This window comes from Anser anser (assembly GCF_964211835.1).
Source record: "Anser anser genome assembly, chromosome: 1".
NCBI lineage: Eukaryota > Metazoa > Chordata > Aves > Anseriformes > Anatidae > Anser > Anser anser.
The window spans coordinates 6087135-6107939 of NC_139720.1; the positions used below are offsets into that span (position 1 = coordinate 6087135).

The 20805-nt window shown below is 39.7% G+C and overlaps 1 protein-coding gene across 10 annotated transcripts in view; it reads left to right on the forward strand.

Moving 5' to 3' along the window:
- The window catches only part of CELF2 (CUGBP Elav-like family member 2), a 568240-nt gene that overhangs the window by 285530 nt on the left and 261905 nt on the right, over window positions 1–20805 (forward strand). The window contains exon 1 of one of the 10 annotated variants that reach the window (XM_083819743.1): window positions 20444–20804. The exons of 5 other annotated variants lie outside the window; for them this stretch is intronic. In XM_083819743.1, coding sequence (XP_083675869.1) covers window positions 20698–20804 — 107 coding nt within the window. In that variant the 5' untranslated portion in view covers window positions 20444–20697. Of the gene's footprint in view, window positions 1–20443; window position 20805 lie in introns of those variants that run through there. 4 more of the 10 variants (XM_083819742.1, XM_083819751.1, XM_083819753.1 and 1 more) reach the window with 4 other exon arrangements.

Here is a 20805-nt window from a genome sequence, read left to right on the forward strand (position 1 = left end):
ATCTTACACCTCTATAAACTGACAGTGATTTCATTAGTGCCATTATACTTAATCTGCGTAATTCAAATAAGAATTGAGACCCCAGAGGTTGAGAAGCACAATGTCAAATTGCAATAACTATGAAGTCAATCACTGTATAATTTCCCTTAGGTTTCATGGATAGTGAAGTCTCTGGATACCTGGGGAAACTTTGAAGTATTGGGGGAACATAAATTCAAGGGGTTGTGTTCAGGAACTGAGGTTTTAGGGAGGGAGGTGAGGTTTTGCTTGTTAGTTCATTTTTTATTTTTCCGGAGAAGGTGAAAAGATTACATCGATTACATTGCTGTAATTGATGTGTGGCAGCCCATTTACTGCCAAATAAAACACGTCAGAAGAAAAAGACCTGCTCCTTTCTTGCAAGTATAATATTAAAATCTATTGAACTTAAATAAATCCATTGAATTTCATTGCGGAAGAATCACTCGTTTGAAAAGTTACCTAAGCTGACACTAACTGTGTGCTGGGAAATGAAGCAACAGAACCACATTCTGATCTCATTTATACTGATGTAATTAAGGAAGATTGTGGGCCCTTTGGTCTTTGAGGTGATTCTTGTGCATGAGTAGGGCCAATGGGGGCTGCACTAATAAAACTAATATATCCCAGATAACTGCTGACACTGGTGTAAAGCTGCTGCGTGGTAAGAGTAAAGCTGATCAACACATAAAGCATCCAGTACGCATTTTTCTCAGGAGGTTGTTCACATGCACTTGTAATACACACGTGAGTGTGGGAATGAGAGGGGTGATTATCTTTTGCATTAAAGTCTTTTTATCTCTCCCTGGAATATAAAGCAGCTGGAGGAAGGAATTTACACCTATGTTCAGTTCCCTGCATACTGTGTATGCGGCACAGAGGGCAGATGTGTATGAGTGGGAACAGGGCCCGTATATAATATATCTCAATGTTGACAAGGGTTTTCTGCTTTGCCATGCTCAAACACTCATAGGAAAGCCTGAGCACAGGACTTCGCCGTATGACCCCAAATTGCGCTGGTGCCCTTCCTAGGAGTAAGCTCATTCAAGCCAACATGAAATATAGCCCAGTAACCTCGTCCCTGCTGCAGATGGAGCAGAGAAGGTGGCCTCCCTTTCTTCTTGCAAGCTATTCAGCTCTGCAAAGAGGAATCTGGGGTGTTGTGCTGCCAGCTGCTCCTGCCGCAGGTGCAGCCAAGGATGCTGCGGGGGAAGGACTCCGAATGGGGCCAGAGAGAGAGAATCAGGAGAAATATCTGCGGGGTGTGCCATGTGGGGCAGCTGGTGTCACCGGTCCCTTTTTGCTTTTATGCCCCTTGGGGCTCCATAAGAAATCCAATCTATTATATTTAAAAATAAAAATAAAAACTCAGTATTTGTCTGTGGTTCTTCTATCCGGCGCAGCATTCTGATAGCCACTTCATCCCTGACTTCTCTATTGAGGCTAAAGCCGTTTCCCCTTTTCTTAATAATAATAACCGTAACAATAACAACGACAATAAAAAAGTAATATGATCATTTAAATTATTAAAAGATTTAAATAGTTTTGATTAAAGCATGGCAACACGGCACACAGTTCCTGCGAAACCCTTTTGAAATGCCCAGTAATTCAGAAGTAGCCACTAACTACGGCTGCCCAATTTGGTCCTGATTTTTCAGATCTTCTGAGTGATTGCTGCTTTCATTGATCTTTAACAGGAGTGGACAGTCAGAGCATCTGAAAATCTGTGAGGCAGGCAGACGAATGTTGATGAACCAGAGGGAGAGTGTGGGAAGAAAATGCTTTGTTTGATATTGCTAATTGTTTTGTTTTGGCAATTAAGTATTTTTTGAAGCAAGTGATTGATTTGGTGGGAGATGAAAAGGGATTAAGTGTGACCCACTGAAACTCATTTCTAGCCCTAGCTGCTTATTACGAAATTAGTTTTTGTTTCAGAATAAAACACACAGACAGACTTGGTGGTATGGAAACTATCAATTAGCTGAATATACAGAGAAGTCCCTTTCTGTAAGATGTCGTCTTCTTATGTGACAATCTTCTAAATATATTCTTTTGAGAGATTTAATTATTTGGTGATGTTTTTAAAGTAGCACAGATAAGGAAAATAAATGAATTGTAATGAAACACAACTGAAAATATTTGTTTACTCATTCATTTTCCCCAAACATATCCTGAATTACTTCTTTTGGCAATTTTAAAATACTGCTGCTGATTTGGCCAAGGGGTGTGTAATCTTCTGTCAAGAATTGTTTAATACTGTTACCATGAAGTATAGATTTGAGTTAAAATAATAATAATACCATATTGTTTGCTTCATGTTTTCCCCAACTGACGAGCAATTACTATGAAATTAGGTGGTAGACAGACTCAAGCAGCGAAGTCTTTGTGTTACTGTGATCATCACGTGGACAGCATGAACTTAAGAACACTTTGGGTATTATTTTGTGCATCTTCTTTCCAGGCCTTTTCTGCAGTATATGCCAGGATGAAATACTGCCTGATATACCTCCAAAAATATGGGCTTAATTTTCCACACAAAACAAAATTTACCAAAAAAATCCATGGGAATGATGGTGTATCCCAAATACCTAGATGATTTAAAAAAAAAAAAAAGATATATATAAAAAGATACATATATAAAGTGTATATAAAGTATATAAGTATATAAGTGTATATAAAAGGTATAAAGTGTATCTCAAATACCTAGATGATTAAAAAAAAAAAATACTTGGGATCCAAAAATTTTGGATCTATTCTTTAAAATCATTTCACAAATGTATTTCACGGAGGGTTCAGCAGGGTGGGTGTTGCCCCATACACCAGGTAGATCCCCAGCTCTATCTCCAGAGCTTTGTAGAGGATCTTTCCTTGTAGCTGCAGCTCTCAATGCAGAGAGGAACAGCTGAAACGCACATACAGGAGGAGGCAATGAAGAAAGAATAGAGAGGAAGGGAACAGGGCTCTTAACAGTACAGCATGATTTGATGTTTTGCCTGAATCTGCAGAAGTGTAAATATTTGACTGCAGTTTTGGTGCTTTTTTTTATTCCCCTTCAGGTAGAGTATTTGTTTACACAGCATTGAATTTCCTCCTTCCTCTCTACTGTGCCTTCACTCTACGAGTCAAAAACTGCAGCTTTTTGGCAAGGGCTTAAGGATGAAAACAGGAGTAAGTGGGAACTCTGGTTGCTCTTGAAATTGCATAAATCCTTCCCTTTTACTAAAGGCTCCTGTAGGAAGCGGCATTTGAGCTTTGACCCCCTTTTTTTTGCAGCCTCACCCCAGCAAGAGTCCAAATGAGTCTGGGAAGTTTAGTTAACAAAACCATCAGATTTTAAATATGAACATCCAGGTTGCAGATTCTCGCTCAGGTGAGACCAGCCATACAATGTGGCAATTCAGGAGCTAATGCTCCTGTCTTGTGCTTGACTGCTGGACTCCATTCTTCTGAGCTGATGAACGGTTCGCACAAGAGTCAACACAAGGGGCTTATTTCCCCTGAAAAACGTGACTGTGTCCCTACATGTAGGAATCATGTTCACAATTTACTGTTTAAGCCAGGCAGAATTGCCTCCAGCATATGCCATTATGCATGCACATGGCAAGACTGTTTAAATGCGGGAGAGTTTACTTCATATTGGAAGTTCTTTGGAAAAATAAGAGAGTGAAACCATAGGCTTCTATTTATGTTTTTTGTTTATAGGGCTGCAGCAAACAACCAAACATATGTTCTTTCAGATGTGTATACATAAAGACATTTGGTTATGAAGATTGTCTGATGCTATATGGTTGTTTTTAAATGCCACATAAGCAAAAAAAAAAAAAAAAAAGGCTTAAAAGTTCATAAGCAAGAACACGTGTTTACATTTGGTTCATACCCCATTTCTGGGATCTGGTGCAACAAAATAGTCACAAAGGAGATTTAACACTGTAGCATCTCTGGCATTAAAAATCTCCCTCTTTTGACTGACTTTGCTGAATTAAAGTATTTAGTTGTAAGATTTAAGAGTAGCTTAATTTAAGCATATTGAAACCCGATGATTGAGTGAAACAGCTTTTCCTAATGAGTACCTTGTTCCCAAGATATAGGAGACAACTTACAATTTTTTTCTTAATGAAAATGGAATAGCAAGGAATTAGGTTTCATCGGCACTTCTGTTTCAAAAGTATTAATGCAAGAAGCGAATCAGTAACGAAAGTACAGATTTTTTTGTCATGTAGAAAAAACTTGCTGAACCCTTAACAACTGACAGTGGCTGATTTTCACATTGCTAACAGTTTTCTCTGTGTTTTATTATGAAATTATTTGACACTTAAACACCTTAATAAAATTATCAGGTTTAAAAGACCAGCATGGGAGACTGTGGAAGATGTCATGCTGTCATCTGTGCTTGTTTCCCTTAAAAGATTTAATCTTATTTATATTGATTTATGAGAAAAGAAAGAAGGTCTTTTCTAGAAAAGCCTGCAAACACCTGGCAAGTAGTTGTTCACACTCATGGCATCTCCAGGGTAGTAGGTACCATCTTGGTTAATGATATGTTGCTTGACTTACGGCACAACAAATGATTCAAGACAGTAATATGCCTTTAAATGACACAAGACTGGCAAAATCCACTCATTTAGGTGGCAGGAAGAAGGTTTGTGTTGAAGAGCATAGTAGAGCAATGGAAACAAATGGAAATTATTTGGGGATGGAATTTCTGGCACCCAAAAATATTTTCTTGAGATTAACTGTAGACATCTCAAATTTTAGGAGGATTTGTTAAGTTATATTTGGCTTTGTTGTCATAGGGTCAACTATCCATGAAACAAAATTCTCCATCTGTGGAAACAGCAATCTTCGAAAACCGTATTTAATGGCCCTTGGTTTTTCAGACTGAATTAATCCTTTGGGCAGTAATGTCATTCTCCTTTCTGTTCACGCATCTCGATCCTTGGGAATGATTTCAGACCATTTGAAGAACTGAATCCAACTTCTCTAACATTGACATATTTGATACTGCATGATGTTATGTAAGTGCTGCCTGGAAAATAGTATGTAGCTAGACTGAAATATGGACAGTGTGGGTTCCTGCTAGCTGGAATACCTAAACAATTCGTTATATTTAGAATTTTGTTCCCTTATGCTTAATAGAGCTCCACTTTAAGTTAGGGAAAATTGGTTTCATTTTCTCTTGCTACCATTAATAGCTATTAGAGTTGAAAAAAGGCTTTAAACATATCATTAAAGTACACTTAAGTAACTTGCAATTGACAATTAACTCAGCATGGTAATACATTATCATAACATTTTCCTTTGATAGATTTGTCTCCTAAAAGTTACAATGAAAGACAAAGGATGCTTTTGTAAGACCCATGTTGAAGTCATTTCTGTTCTAATTGTTTACATCTTCCGTATTTTGTCAGTAAATGTGTTTCATCATATCAATTCAAAAAAACATATATTGGTGTTTTACAGGGGCCAGTTGTGATGGATTGTGTTGAGGGGTGCCTGGGTTTTGTTGGTTGGTTTCCAAATTCAGATCCTGATTCAAGCAATGTGTGGCTTTCACCTTTTATTAAAATCCTCTTCAGCAGAAGGCGTGATAAGTTCTGGGAGGCAACCTTTGATTACCAACATTTCAGCATAACCTACCACGTCTGTCTTTCAAGGCAACAGTAAAATACAGTCCTGCACTTAACCTGCAAGCACAGCGTGTCCTGTCTTTTAAGAGAGAATTAACAGTGAGCGCGTGTGCGTGCAGCTTCTCGGCACGGTGACCAACGACTGCCACCTCCCAGAGCCGGGTCTGAACGTTACTATGACAATAGCAACACCGATGACATTCTCTGTTCTTTGCACAGCCAATGGGCATTGACCTTATCCTGTCAAAGCATGTAAAAAGCAATGTGGGCAACACTGGCTTTGTGAAAATTGGACACATTTATCTAGGACGTTTCACCACATTATCATATATTGAGTTGTGGAAGTGTAGCTAAAATAGCTGCCATATTGTAAGTTTTTGCAGTGAAGCTAGAAATGCAACAAAGGCAACTGTAGTCTGAGCGAATGTTCTCCTAATGCTTTAAAAGCAAAACCACCAGTGCCAGGCATGCAAAATCCCATCAGTTCTATGCCCCAGATCTTTTCTTCTCCTGTTTTCTTGTAAATCCACTCTCAAACATATTGGTTTGGAAATTGTACATCTTAGGGCTCTGTAGCCTGGCACTCCGAGCAATTTGTTTTATTTTGAACACGTTTTTGCCATGCTTAAATCTGCAGAACTTAAAGAAATCAAACTGTTTGCATGCATTCTGCTGAAGTCAATAGCAGGGTAGCATTCAAGCATAGTATTTCCTAGCTCCCTCTCTTCCCTGTCCTCCTCAATCATTTCTTGAAAATTCCTTCATAATAACCTTATCCAAACCATAAATATGAAAGTCAAATAAGCCCAAAGGAGATTTATCATCCTCTGACTCGGCACTCCTTTTATGATTAATAATGACATTGATTCCTTTAGAAATGAAACAAAAATTAATTTAAAGGTTCTGATTGGTTTTAGTATTAGGTAAACTTAACATATTGAATGAGCGTAAAACAATTATCAGTCTTATTAACAAAATTAGCTACAGCAAATTTACCAGAAGGAAACTGTTGCTATTTAGCTCCCTAATTATGTCAGTATTCTTTGTGACCAAATGATATAATGAAAATAATTTGATCTACTGGTGCTGCATAGAGAATTTCCTAAGAGCAGCTGAATATCATAATCTGTTTTGAACGTATGTTTTCATGCTATTCTGTTTCAGAAAGTAGAGGTCAAGGGCTTCAAAGAACTTTTTAGTGAAGTGAAGTTGAACTATACCGGGCAGAATATGAAATAGATTCTTTACTATTATAAAATGTTAGATAACCCTTTCCTTGAGGCCAGAATCCCTTGACTTCTCCAACTGATTTGTGGTGTCTGAATTGCAGGCTCTGGAAAAGTAAGGGATGTCTTTTATTCTGTCTGGCATGGAGGCCAAGAACTGAGCTTTCGGTGCTTTCTATTGCCTGCATATTTCCTTGCACTGTGCTGCAGCCCAGGCACATAAACTTGGCAACTTTTTCTTCTCAGCACTGAGAGTTCATGCAGCAGAGAGCAGTTGAATGCCCCTAGCCATGGGTATTTTAGCCTGGAGGGACAGCCACTGGGACAGCCTTGAATGTCACCCAAGCACTGGAGTTAGGCAAAACTTGGGTTTGTAGTGCTAGCTTTCATCTATTCTGCATATCATGGTCATAGGTTATCAGTGCAGTTGGGTAGAAGCAATGAGAGCTGATGAAACAAATGAGAGAAATAGTATGTGGTCTTGGAAAACTTCTTGTCACTACTGGTATTGCTGTACTTCCATCCCAGCAAACATTTAAATGATGGGGTCTCAGAGTATTTCCTTCCCACCAGACCTATCACTCCTTGGCTGCATCCTGACTTTGTCAGGATACAACCCTCATGTTAAGTGTTCTCATTTCTTTCTTCCATTTACCATCTCTCTTCCCTGGGTCGCCATCAGTGGGCAACTTGGGATTAGACACATTTCCTAGCACAGTATCTGTAACTGCTGTTTGGGGAAAACAGCACCATTCGTAGGTAGGATCTTTCCCTCTCTCCCTCCTGGTGTAGCTTTATGAACTGGAAATAAGAAGATAAAGACATTTTGGTACAGTAAAAAATCTGCAGAGCTTGGATGATCTGTATATTGTAATGTTGTCTTAGATTGTAACAATGAACTTCAACATGATCAGCTGTAATATTAAAGTACATCAAGGAGTGAATGGTAAAGCTCCTGTGGAACAGAACCCCTCTGAGCACATCCCCTGGCTGCTTGATTAACTCCTAAGAAGATGCTCTGAACTACACAACTAGCTTTCTACACACACACTACAACTTTCCATCTTTACGCTTTGTGTCCTCTGGGGAACATTTTTACTTTTGTTTCATTATTTAAAGCAAACCTAATATTAATGATGGGGCTGCTGTGCATTAAAGCACTGTGCTACCAATTCACATCAGCTCATATCTTTTGGTGAGGCTTTCTGCATAATTTATGTCCAACGGAGCGTATGCTGACAAGAATTTGAGGATTTAACCATGTTTACTGCTGCTTGCAATAATTAGATCACTTCACACTGAAACTACTAAACAAGTATACCAAGGTGGGCCTCTGAGTAACTGTTAAATTTACAGTCTTCTTTGTAACTGGTCAAACATAAAGAACTTGGAATATGTTCCATAGCCTGTTCTTTATATAGCATCTACAGAAATCCTAAATGCTTTAAATAAGATACATGGGTGCCATCAGATGGACCAAGACAAGAACTAGCAAGGAAAAATCATGTCCAAATCACAGGGTTTGCCCAATCGTGCCTGTATCTCTTGAGTGTGTAAAACTTTCTATGGTATTTCTCAAAAGAGTTGTATAAGAGACGTGTTGGACCCCTGAAGAAGTTCCAGACATCAGGAGATCACAATTCGTTGACAATTTTAACACTTATAAACATGACTGGAATAGAAAAGGCTTTAAATGAGAAATCAAACCCACACATGTGTGCTTCTGTTAACCTCTGGTTTGGCACATTTCAGATCGCTGCACGCATTTCTATGTGGTGTTCCTTCAGCCATGCTCTGGCACCTGGATGAAAGCATATACCAATTTATATGGCTCAACTGCCGAAGAAATAAATATATGGCATGCATGGTGTCAATAGAGAACAACCCAGAAGGCACCTGCTCCAAATGCAGTGTAGAAAAACGATTAGAGGGGAAAAAAATCAACAAAAAAACCTCACATGTACATATTTCCTAAAATCTAGTATTGTAAGTGAAAAAGAAAGACATTTTTTTCATCATAATGGATTATGTTAGAATGATAAGAAAGATAAGAAATTCAGACTCATGCAGACATCCAAAGAGAGCTCACAGACAGCAGCAGTAAAATCTTCAACTTCTTGCACAGATAAACCATAGAAACACTCCGTCCTCTGCTTTGAAAAGCATTTTCCAACAGTCACTTGTTCTTGTGGCTCCTTCTCACCTTCAGGTTCTGTCATCTAATGTTTGATATCTCAGCCAAAGTGGAAGGCTTTTACATTCAGAGTGGCTCCATCCATTCTTTGACAGCACTAAAGGTTTCAGGTAGCAGAATGTGACCCTTCATATAGTTTATATTCCAAGGACACAATTACTGTGAGAGGTTATGTTTTCCATCTAATTGAGTTCTGTAGCTGGGGGTGTGGAGAAGGACAGTCAAGCACAGCAAAAATTTGTCTTCTTCACAAGTTGGGAAGAGTCAAGCTGGATCAAGTGACCCCACGTCATCAAGTCAGGCCGTTTTGAGAGATGTGGTTGCTAACCTCTGCCACACAGACGAGACTTTAAATTACTATTCCCTACAGATCCAAGGGGAGGAAGAGTTTCCCAGACAATTGAAGCATTAAGTCTGGGTGCTCTTTGCCACATGCCAGAGAGCATTTCTGATTCACTGGTTGTCACTTGTTTCTTTCCTGAATTTGACAATACCTACTTTTGTTTTGGCAGCATTCGTAGCAGCTCACCTTATTCCACTTCAGATATTTTAAAATAGTGTGTGGGAGGTGGACACTTGCTAAGGTGCCCTTTTACATGGGAATGTGTGTTGGGTTGTCCCTGAGGTGACAAAAGAGGTGTAACCTTCTCCTAGATATCAGGCTGCTTGATTTTGGATGCCATTTCTGAAAGACGGATGTTCACTGTTATATACTACAGATTTCAGAAAAGGCATCCAAAACCAAGCAATCTGTTGTATATACCAGTGAACATCCATCTTTCACTTGCATCAGAGTATGGAGCCTGCAAGGGAAGCCATGATTTGGTTTTGCATCACTGATGCAAAGTGATTAAGAAAAACATAGTTCCTGCATATGTTACTCCTGCACTTCCTCAGTCATATCTACAAGTGAAATGCATTCAAATGCCAAAAATATGTAGCACTTCTGAAGCTGATTGTTATTAATATTGTTCTGTTTGGGGTTTCTTAGCTGTAAACCTTTTTGAAGTGCCTAGTGAACAGCCAGAGGAGCAACTTGGGGGGGGGGGGGGGGGAGACAACTTTGAAATACACAGAGCAGAAGCTTTAATCTCGAGTTGTGACTGACATCAAACAAAAGTGCAAAAATCTGCCTTTGTTCTTGAGCACAAAGGGTGTGTTTGTTGTTTGTTCAGGGTAAGTGAAAGGCCGCCATGAAGTCCCACTGAAGATGTTTAATGAATCTGGCAGCCTCCAAGCTCTCTCTCCTACAGAGTAATCCTAACGACAGACCCATCACATGTAATTTAACAGCATGTGACACAACAGTCTCCGCTCAGGAGAGACTTTGGAAGGATAATACTTTTATTACTCAACAGCACAAGCCCCTTAGGGTCAGTGTTGTGGAGCAGAGCTCGTGGTGGTGGTGGTCACATTTTCATCTCGGAATTGAGGAATTTACGTTGTCAGGTATCTGTTATAAAGCTTTGTTAAGATAGACTTTGAACTTGTGTTTAAAACTGGGTGAATTGTGCTGTCATGATTATGTAGTGTGGGTGGCCTGGATTTTGGCAGCCTCAGTTTGTAGTAGAAGTCAAAGTCAAGTATATCTAAGAAAGGAGGTATGCTACCAAAATCAGGCCAAACAGGGTCATGGCTGTTACAGAAGGAAGGGAGAAATAGCATCAATTAATAGTAGAATGATAAAGGAAAAGACTATTAAAAACAAAAGAAAGAAAAAAAAAATCACTTCTTAGGAATTAGGTCATCTTAGGCTTGCCATATCTGTATACGTCATTTTTTATCAGTTCATCCTACTTGTTCAGTCTTTGGATGACTAGAATAGGAATGACAATGGTGAGAGTCTTCAGCCTCCTTGTCCTTTCTACAGTCTAACCCTTACGGCCTTTTGCATTGTGGATGTTGGACTGTTTGTTGTCGGATCTCATGTTCTGTTGCTGGGGTTAGGACATTTTGGGTGGCTGGGGGCATGTGGAGTAGCTGGTTTGTGCCTTTTTGGTCTGAGCATCTATTGCCCATGAATGGGGCAGAAAAATCCTCTCCAAACTTGATCGCTCGGCTGGGAGTGCTATCTGAGTGCATTGCTCTTCTCTCAGCTAAATCTGTTTTCAGCTCTGCCTCATGCCACATGCATAATTTTGATAAATTCATGTTTCTGTGTGACAGATTTTTCTGTAAAATGGGCATAATTTTCTTTACCTACTTTGGGATAAAGTATGGAGGGGAATATGACCACTTACTTCAGCAGCCTCTCCAGGGACTGCTGAAGAGCTGAGCACTACCTGCTGTTGCATTTGATCCCCGTGCCAAGTGCCAAACAGAGCTCCAGTAAACCATCATACATCAGGTATGATGGCTGGGATTCAGCTTCGGTGCCCAAACACCGATACCCTGGAACACAGTACACAGCCCCTTTCCATGAGCTTCTCTGCAAGGTAACACAGTTTGAAATAATTCCTTGTTCTCTTTTGAATTGCAAGAATATTGTAGGATCTATCTAAAATAGCAGTCCCTGTTTCCCTCCCTACCTCCCCCACCCTTTATCAAGTCAGACGTCCAAAATCAAGTGCCTGTGTACTCTGCTGACAAGCACAAGGGGATTAGGGAGTGACGGGTTTAACAAAACTGGCTCAAGGTTTTGTAAAATGCATCTTGGAGCTTGAGCTCCGAACGAGCCATAAAATTCCTCCCACGAGGTCGAAGTGAGGTTTCTGCAAGACTGGATCAGAACATAATAATGCTTTTTTAGGTTATTTTTTCTTGCTTTCTATAAGGTGCTACAAAAAACATGTGATTTTTGAAGATGCCGCAAGACTAACAATGACTTAATGCAACCATTGTGTAAAAATCACAAATGTGTTTTACCACCAGCAAAAAGAACTGATTTCTGGGCTGCATGCAAACCATTTGGGGCAATTAGCATGTAATTTAATTTGCATTAATCAGCACAAGGTCAGCAAGAAATTAACTTTGGGTGTAGATTTTACATATAACAGCATATGAGAAGAAGGGAGGAACTGCTTTTACAGGGTGTTAATTTGGAGTTAAGTGCGCTCAGCAAATTTTGCAGGGGTTGGCCTTGCAGAAGACAGATGAATGATGTGGATTTGAGAACACCGAAAGTACAGAACGATGTGGAGAGTTACCAAGCGTTTAATGTCACAATATGTAAACGCTTTAGCAGATTTCTTGACACTTGTAAGCATCAGAGCGCAGGTTTTGCTGAAGTGTCTAGCACATTGCTCGTGCTGAAGGGCTGTGTCCAGCTGAATGTGGATGGGGTCCCACAAGGCTGTGGGCACTGACCATGCATTGCACCAAACAATTCAGGAACACAGGAAGATGTCCCAAAAGCATGGGCCTCTGTGCAGCTCCACGGTGTCACCTCACTGAGTTCTGAAATGGGAGGAATCTGCAAATGACTTATTTCCTTGTGCACCCCTTTCACTCTCCAGCTTTTGCCTCTACTGCCTTTTCATTTCAATAAGCCTTCTGGGGCTTCAGGGACCTTTGTTTGGTGCTAGCAACATGGCAAGCATCGCAAGAAATCCACTGCTGGAGACTAAGAAACTGCTTTTGGCAATTGGTATCTGATCATCTAGTTGTGGAAAATGAGAAGCTGAGGAGTCTGCTGGTGTTTGGTTGTGGGGAAGAGAGAGATAAATAATATGTGGTTGCTCTCATGCTTTTTTATTTGAATTAAACCATTTATCAGTTGTAGGGCATGGAAATTGTTTGAAAGAGAGTCTTTTCTGTTACCTGGTTTTCTCCAGGGGTAACATCAAGGCACTTTGGAGGTGCCACATGTGCATCTTTGCCACACCAAAGTTAGAAAGAAGTGTGAGCAGTACTGCACAACCCTTTTCCAGAGAGAACATCATTGCCAGGCCTGCACCCATAACCCAAATATTCTTGTGGAAGCAGGATCTGTGGACAAGATAGACATGGAGACCTGTCATCCAGTTGTTGATGGTGCTTAACTGAGATGCAGAGGTTGACACTAGTTCACCTGCACTTCCCATGTAGTCAAAGGGAGCTCCTTGGTGAGCTGGACTGGAAATATTAGGGGGAAACATGCATCTTTTTCTGCTCACTGTGGAGGAAGCCAAGAGTGACTACTCTCTCGGGCTTCTCTGTTAAGTTTCCAAAGTTAAGTAGGATTAATCAGGCCAAAGCATGTCTGGAGGAACCAGCTATATGAAGAGTTTGGTCATGCAAAGTGTGCTCACCTTGGGACTCAGAATTAGGATCCAGTTTGTTCATGTTCGTGAGCTGGGATCATACCTTTATCAGATAGCTTGGTTTAGCTTAAGCCTTCCTCCCTCTGTGGCTTAGGATATACATGTATCTTCCACTAAAACATTCAAGCTGGTGGAAACAGTCTGCCTTCCACAGGAGAGAGCTTTTTGCAAGTAGATCTATGCCGCTTCTTATGCTGCCTCCATTAATTTAGAAAGATTTTGGTTTTAAGCAATGCTTTCCCCGGTTAGGTATCTCACTACTAAAATATATGGATTTCATTTTAAATGTGTATGTCAGACTAATAAAAGCAAATTCAAACTTGATACCTTTCGAGGAATTTTAGAGGAATCGTTTAGCCCAGAACCTCAGTTTGGCCAGGTTTTACATCAGGGAGTTTCAAATGCCTCCATCCACAGGGTGTTTTCATGGGTTCTGATTTATTTCTTCCTCCCCACAAATTAATGTCCTAACTCTGAACCACAGACCCTATAAAACTATGAATCTGGGGACTAGAATCACTAAAAAATCACTAACCATTTTTTAACATCTTGCACAAAGTTGTCATGTGTTGGATGACATGAGAAAGGTCAAAAAATGTATTCTGTAGTAAATCTAACTGAAGATTTATATTCCAGCTCTTTCCTTTTAATCAATGCTAATAGATTTTAAAGAAAAAAAAAAGAGAGAGAGAGAGAAGAAAAGAGCATCTTCTGTATATAAAATATTAGGTAGTGAATTTAAAGTATTAAAGAAGTGACATGATTTTTTTATCATGCAATAAAGTTAATTAGGAAGGGTGAAAGCTTCTGAAATAGCTGTTTATACTAATTTATTTGTAAAATAATAAAAATATTTTGTAGCTATTCATTTTATTTTTATGGCAACTGTATAGAAATTGATCCATTTCCTTCTCTTTGGAGAGTATATAAAAGGAAATATGTTATCTGTAAATACTCTTTCTTCAAAGTCTAACTCAGCATTATTAGGTAACGAATCAAGAGTTCTCAGCCAATATTTGCAACTAAAGATCACTTCACCTAATTCAAACTATAATACTTGCAGTGGCTCTCCCTTCCATATAGCACAATGCTACATTAGCTATCTCTATAGGCAAATTCATGGATGCTGAGTTGTTCTAATAAGCCTACATTTCACGTCGGACCGTACTGGAGTAAAGTCCACTTATCACATCACACACATTCTACTCTTGGTAGATGCATCCACTCATCTGGATGCAAAATCCAAGACGTTAAACCTCCACTTCATTTTCACTTGTACATCAGTTTCTCCTGAACATTGTTCTGTCTTCTTATACCTTGTTTTTAAATATCCACAATCATTCCTAATGTTCATAGTTACGTGAAACAATCCTTCTGCATAGACCACCATAAGATCATTTTAAAATAGGCTTGATAGAATTGTTAAATGTGATTTTTTTTAGTTGTAATTTAAGAGGATGAATACCCATTAAATTCTCATCTGTAATTATTAACATTGTTTGCATTCATTCATGCATGTTCATATACACAGCTTATACATTTGTATATGTTGTGAAAGTTCACTTTCTTTAGATTGTGCCCATAAGAACACAAAGTCTTTGATTTTCCACATGACACATCTAAAAGTGATTATCTCGGCATTGCTGAAAGTCTGAAATAAAAATATTCCTGTTTAGACAGAGCAGGTTCTACTTATACCTTAAATAGACTTTAAATTAAAGCAGAAAATAAATGATTCTATAAGCAGCTGTGTTCGTTCTCTCTTTCTCTCAGATCTGCTGCTCTGTTGCCTCCCCTGTTTCTCTTTGCTCTTTTGATCAGCTTTCTCCTCCTTCCCCTTAGTTGCCGGCCAGATGTTCTTATGACACGTAGATCTTTCCAACTAAATTATTTGCTTTGTAGAGTAGCCATGTCTGCAGTCACAACCTGGCCAGTTGTAAGTTGTTTCAAGTGATGTATTGTCTTAAAAAACAAACAAAACAAAACAAAAAAACCCCTCTGATGTGTGTTTATGTGTTAGAATCTGTGATTTGCATATGCTGCAATTTTTGCCCCTTCCTTGTTGAGGGTGGGGGAAGCACCAGAGCATGTAATTTAAGTAAATAGGGGATTTTGTTCCTTCTGGTTCCCCTGTCTTCCAGATGCTGAGATGCTCTGAGTCAGCACTGTTGAATGCTAGAGGGAGGCAGCACACACCTTTTCTAACGGAGAGAGGCAGTGGATACCAGTCTCGCTTACGCTTTAAAGAGGAAACTTTTTATTTCGCTGCTGCCCAAATATTAATCTTCAGCATTTACGCAACATTTTGAACTTATGTGGTTTCTGTCTGTGATATTTTATTTTCATGATGCTCCTTGGATGCTCCCAGGTGGAAAAAGTAACACTAGAAAAGACCTTTTGCATCATCCAGACTGACCTGCATTTTGTAGGTCTGTAAGTAATTGCTACCCCCATGACTCAGAAAGGAAAGCTAGGTATATAATCTAAAAGATCTGCCAAAACAGACAAAAGAAGGTGCTAGCAAATGTTAGACTGTTTTTATTGCATGGCTTAAAAAAAAAAAAAAAAAAGAGAGACAAAAAAAACACTATGATTTGCTGCATCTTTACTATATGAGCTTGAAAATAATTTTCCTTTTCCTGCACACCATGATGACACCCCCAGATAGTGTGGCTATGATTAACACACACAATGCATAAAGTTAGTATTTGTCTTGAAGACATCATGGAGTGCACACGTGCAGCTGCCCCTACAACTGATCAATATGGTATTACCATGAAATTGTATTAAGATACATACTGGTGAGAAATGGTGTCTCTGTATCTTGGGTTATCATATTCTCAAACAGTGAAGAAACATATCGACCTGGGTGTACATGCAGAGTACAACTAGCAAGTGCAGGACTCCAGTGCCATGTGATTAGTGATCTGATAAAATGTCAAATTGCTGAAGTCTGCAACCAAATTTTATCTCCCGTATACAGCTATCTTAAAGGCTGTGTAAACAAACAAGTCAAAAGAGGAAACTGAGACAAACACATGATAATTTGTTCTAGATTAAAACAAGCAATAACCTCAAGAGCAGAGGTGATGCCTAATGAGACATAACCCATGGAGTTATAGCCCCTTTCTTGCTACTCACATTCACCAGTGAAACTGTCCAGTTACGTTTAGAGATTTCTAACAACCTAAGAGCTGCAGGTGATGAGTTGCTCATTTTGCTAGGAGATTTTAAGAGGAGACACCTAAACGAACTGTCTGCTCTCCCAAAGCACACTGGAAAGACCCCATGTGTTCCACTTCTGAAGCTGAGGGTGATTTTCTTTTTGCTTCAGACTTTACATGGGTGTAGCATATAGGTCTGCTTCAGACCTGGAAGTCCTGCTTAACTTCAGCTTGAGCGCTGGAGGTGTCCTGAAGGCAGGGTACATCCACATCTAGAAGTGGCAGATGTGCTTAGGGCACCAGGGTGGTCCCAGCACAACGCGTATGTCCTGCCTGGTGATGCTGAAGCAGAAACATGAGAATTCTCGCCTTCGTTTTTGGCATGTAAGTGGAATTCATCTTGCCTAATGTATGTATTTAAAAGTTGGGTATCTCCTCCCCTTGTAGTCAATGGAGAGAGATGTTAATACTCTTTAGGATAACTAATATCTTTGCACTGACAATAGAGAAACCCTAAATGACTAGCTTAGACTAATTGCTCAGCTTCAACGGTAGGATTTAACCATCTAGAACAGTAAAATGCTATCAGATTAGAAGAGTAGCTTTTCATACAAAACAACTGATTTGAGCTTAAATAACTACACAGAACGACAGATAACCAGGACGTAGACTCCTCCTGTGAGAAGTATTTGTGTGACTCCCAACAATACACTGTTTTAAATAGCTCTTAGTGTTACGCATATTTATTGTCACGGTGCTCTATGCAATTCATTGGGTTTTTCCATTTTAAGGATGTAGATGTGAGCAAGAGGTTAATTGGCTTGCATAAGATCTGACACGGGAACGTGGTAAAATGGGAAAATGAATCACGGCTTTCTATTGCTCTCACGATTGCATTCATGATTTTTGGGCATTCATGATTTTTGGGCAGTTGTCCTGGACTTTTGTCCACCATTTTTCTGCCATGAAATATAGTTTGTTGCTTGGCTGGCAGTATTGCTTGCGTAGTATAGAAAAAAAAATACTATGTTTAGGACTTCTGAATACTTTAAAAATTTTGTAGACAAACTAAAGTGTCAAAGAATAAAGTAGAAGAAGAGAGCAGAAGACAGTTTTTTAATTGATATAAATCATTAATATTACTACTGGTTGCCACAGAAATTTTGATCATTTTCTCTCTAAATGGTTGGTATTCCTGGGGCCTTTAAAGGTTTTGCAATCCTGCATAATTAGTTCAGCAATTCATACACCCTGTGTACAGGGCTTGGGTTTACTTTAAATACAAGGCAACAAAACTATTAAACTTCCAATGTCCACCACTGCATGTAAGTTGTGTAGAACATTCTGCAATATATACATACCAGTTATGAATCTACAATCAATTTTAGTGTTAAATGCTGAATTTAAACTCCACAGCTGGACTTTCATCTTGAAAGAAGCCAGATAGCCCTGTGCATCTGGTTTAATCTTCCCTTAAGCCATATTATTTTAAAGGCACTCCTGCTTAGTACATCTTACAATTGAAAAATAATACTCATATTCCTTCTCATCCTCAGCAGCTCTGATCCCTCTGCAGATGTTGCTCTGTCAGACGTTTCATTATGTGTGATAGAAAACATAGGTTCTTTTTGTCTGTCTGTGTTACCGCTTTGTGGATTTTATTTTCTTTTTCTTTATTTATTCCTTTGGCCGTAGATGAGTCCTTCCTTAATACTTCACTTTATTTCCTATTGCTGCTGCTCCGCCGTCTTTCTAAGTACAGAAACGATGGAGAACTTGCAATTGCGTGGAGCTGCCCAACAGAAGCCCATTGATTCCCCACCAAAGGGCTCTGTGGGAGCCATTCTACTCCAGCCTGAAAAGAAATCTTTGTTCCCTCAGCTGGTAGTGTCTTAAGATGCCGATACTTGCCATATTTTTGGAAAACTGTAGCAGTTTATCAGACTGTTTGACACTTCCCATTCAGATGTGTATTCTTGAGCATACTCTGGTATTTGCCTCCGCTCATACATCAGTCTCACGAGCATGAGACAGGTCTGGAGCAGCCCAGGCGTCACGGTGAGTTAGGCCGCTCAAAAGTCATTCGAAGACAAACGGCGAAGGAGGAGGAATCTGGAGTGCTGGTGCCCATGCCTGAAATGGTAGTAATGGATTTAGTATTTGGGGCAGGAGGTATGGGATTTGTCATGTTGGTTTAGTATTTTCCTGGCCGCCTTCCATGACTGTTCAGATATTTTTAGCATGAAGTACAAGCTATGTTGTCTTAGTTGACCTTGGAACATGACATTTTAACATGGCATTGGTTTGAATTGCTAATCATTAAAATGATTTATTATTTTTTATTACAAGAGCAACTAGAATCCCAGTCATGTTTTGCAGATGAAAAGGGAAGCAAACTGAAACCCGTCTTCTCTTGACTTGCAGTCCTTCATGATATCCATGTTTCCCCAACTACTGTCTTCATCTCTTTCTCTCTACATCATTACAAGTAGATTAGACCTAGTTTTGTTTTTGTCACTTGTCTTTTGGTCATTTGATAAATATTATACCAGAATGACTGAAACTAATCCCAAGGTCTCACAGTGCTAAATGAGAAGCATAGAACAAAAGGATCGTTTCTGCTGCAATTTATGACCTTAATAGACGTTTACAGCTGCTATCTGGAAGGCAAGAAGTTGCTATCAGTATATTTATACTGGTGATTGCTCCCTCTTTGCCTTCATTCCCAGGCTCAAGTTTACCAGAAAGATCAAGCCCCTAAATGCGAAATTCTGTTCAGGAAATAGAAGCGTTAGCACTGCATCAGGGTATCACAGCAGTATATTTTAAGACACTGGCATATAATGTAGGAAAGAAGTTCAGACCAACCACAGATATAGCTGGAAGTCTACGAAAGTTTGGATTCAAAATTTGAGGTCCAGATCTATTTCAAGCTTAGTGTATTTGACTCCTACTGGGCTCTTTGAGTAGCTTTCATTTTTCGATGACTGTGTTCATTGAGTTTTGCATGTGCCTACGTGAACAGGACCTCAGAGAAAATGACAATCATTGTTAAGATGTATTTTACTGCGTCAGTGATGCAGAGAAGCCTTTGGCTGAAAAAAGCGTCAAGGTCTTGTTGACATTTTAAGCACCAACTCAAGCATCTGATGTAGATTTAAAACAAACAAAAATGAAAGAAAGCAAACAAACAAAAAGGAAAAAAAAAAAGAAAAAAAAAGAAAAAAGAAAACACCAGCTATCTTCCTGCCCCCAAAGTAGCTGCATTCACCGCCAGAAGCCGAAACCAAGATGTGAAAATAAACCTCTCTTTGACTACCCTGGCAACTGGGAAGCCCACGACCAATTTCTACAAATCACATGGCGGATCTCTGAATTAGGGCCCAAAAGACTGTTTCCTTGAAATCAGAGTCATGCTATAGTTCCTTTCATACATCGGAAGTGAGTAAATCATTGAATAATGCAGCCCCTTTCCTGTCTGTGAGAACTCTGCCAAACCAAGCGCATGGGACTGGGTTCAAACAAACTCAGTGCCTTGATAAAGCAACGTAGAGGATTTGTGTTTTGGAGGGGTTAAAATTGCCCAGATAAGCGGAAAACTTGCAGAAGATCCCCAGGTGCCTGCATTAATACTCCCCAGTCACTCTGATGTGAGCTGGCAGGTCCCATAAAGCCACTCAGCCTTGAACGGGGAAGGGAAGGAGGCAGGGAACAAGAGCTCCAGCTGCGACTCCAAAGCCCCAGAAAGAGCCTCTAACCCAATTCCCTTCAAGTGCACAAGCCTTGCGAGCCACAGCATCTGTTTGCCACTGTATTCACCGAGTTCACAGGGCAAACAAAAGATCCATATCAAGCATGCATCCTTCCAGGGGGGGAAAAGCCTCCCCTCCTTCACCCATATATTTTTCCCTGTTGTCTTTCAGTTATTTTTTTTTTTTTTGGGGGGGGGGGGGAAAGGGGGGGAAGATGTCACTAATTTTTTATTTTTTTTTTTTCTTGATGGTAATTAAGAGAGCTAACACCAGCTAGGCTAGAGTGAACGCAAACAAGACCCCTATAGGCAGCACAGTGCATTAATGTAAAATATGCCCAGACAACATAACTTGTCAGAGAGGATTATTTCTGCTTAGTGAATCTGCAGGGGCCCCTTTGCTCCACCACTCAGCGTCTGCCTAGAGAGAGAAAGAGAGAAAGAGTAGCCATTAGTGAGTAGCTACTGTGGCATTGATGTTTGAGCGCACTTCTGAACTGGCTTTTGTTGAGAATATCGGTGCAGAAAGCATGCGCTGTCCCAAATCCGCTGTTACTATGAGAAATGAGGAGCTGCTTTTAAGG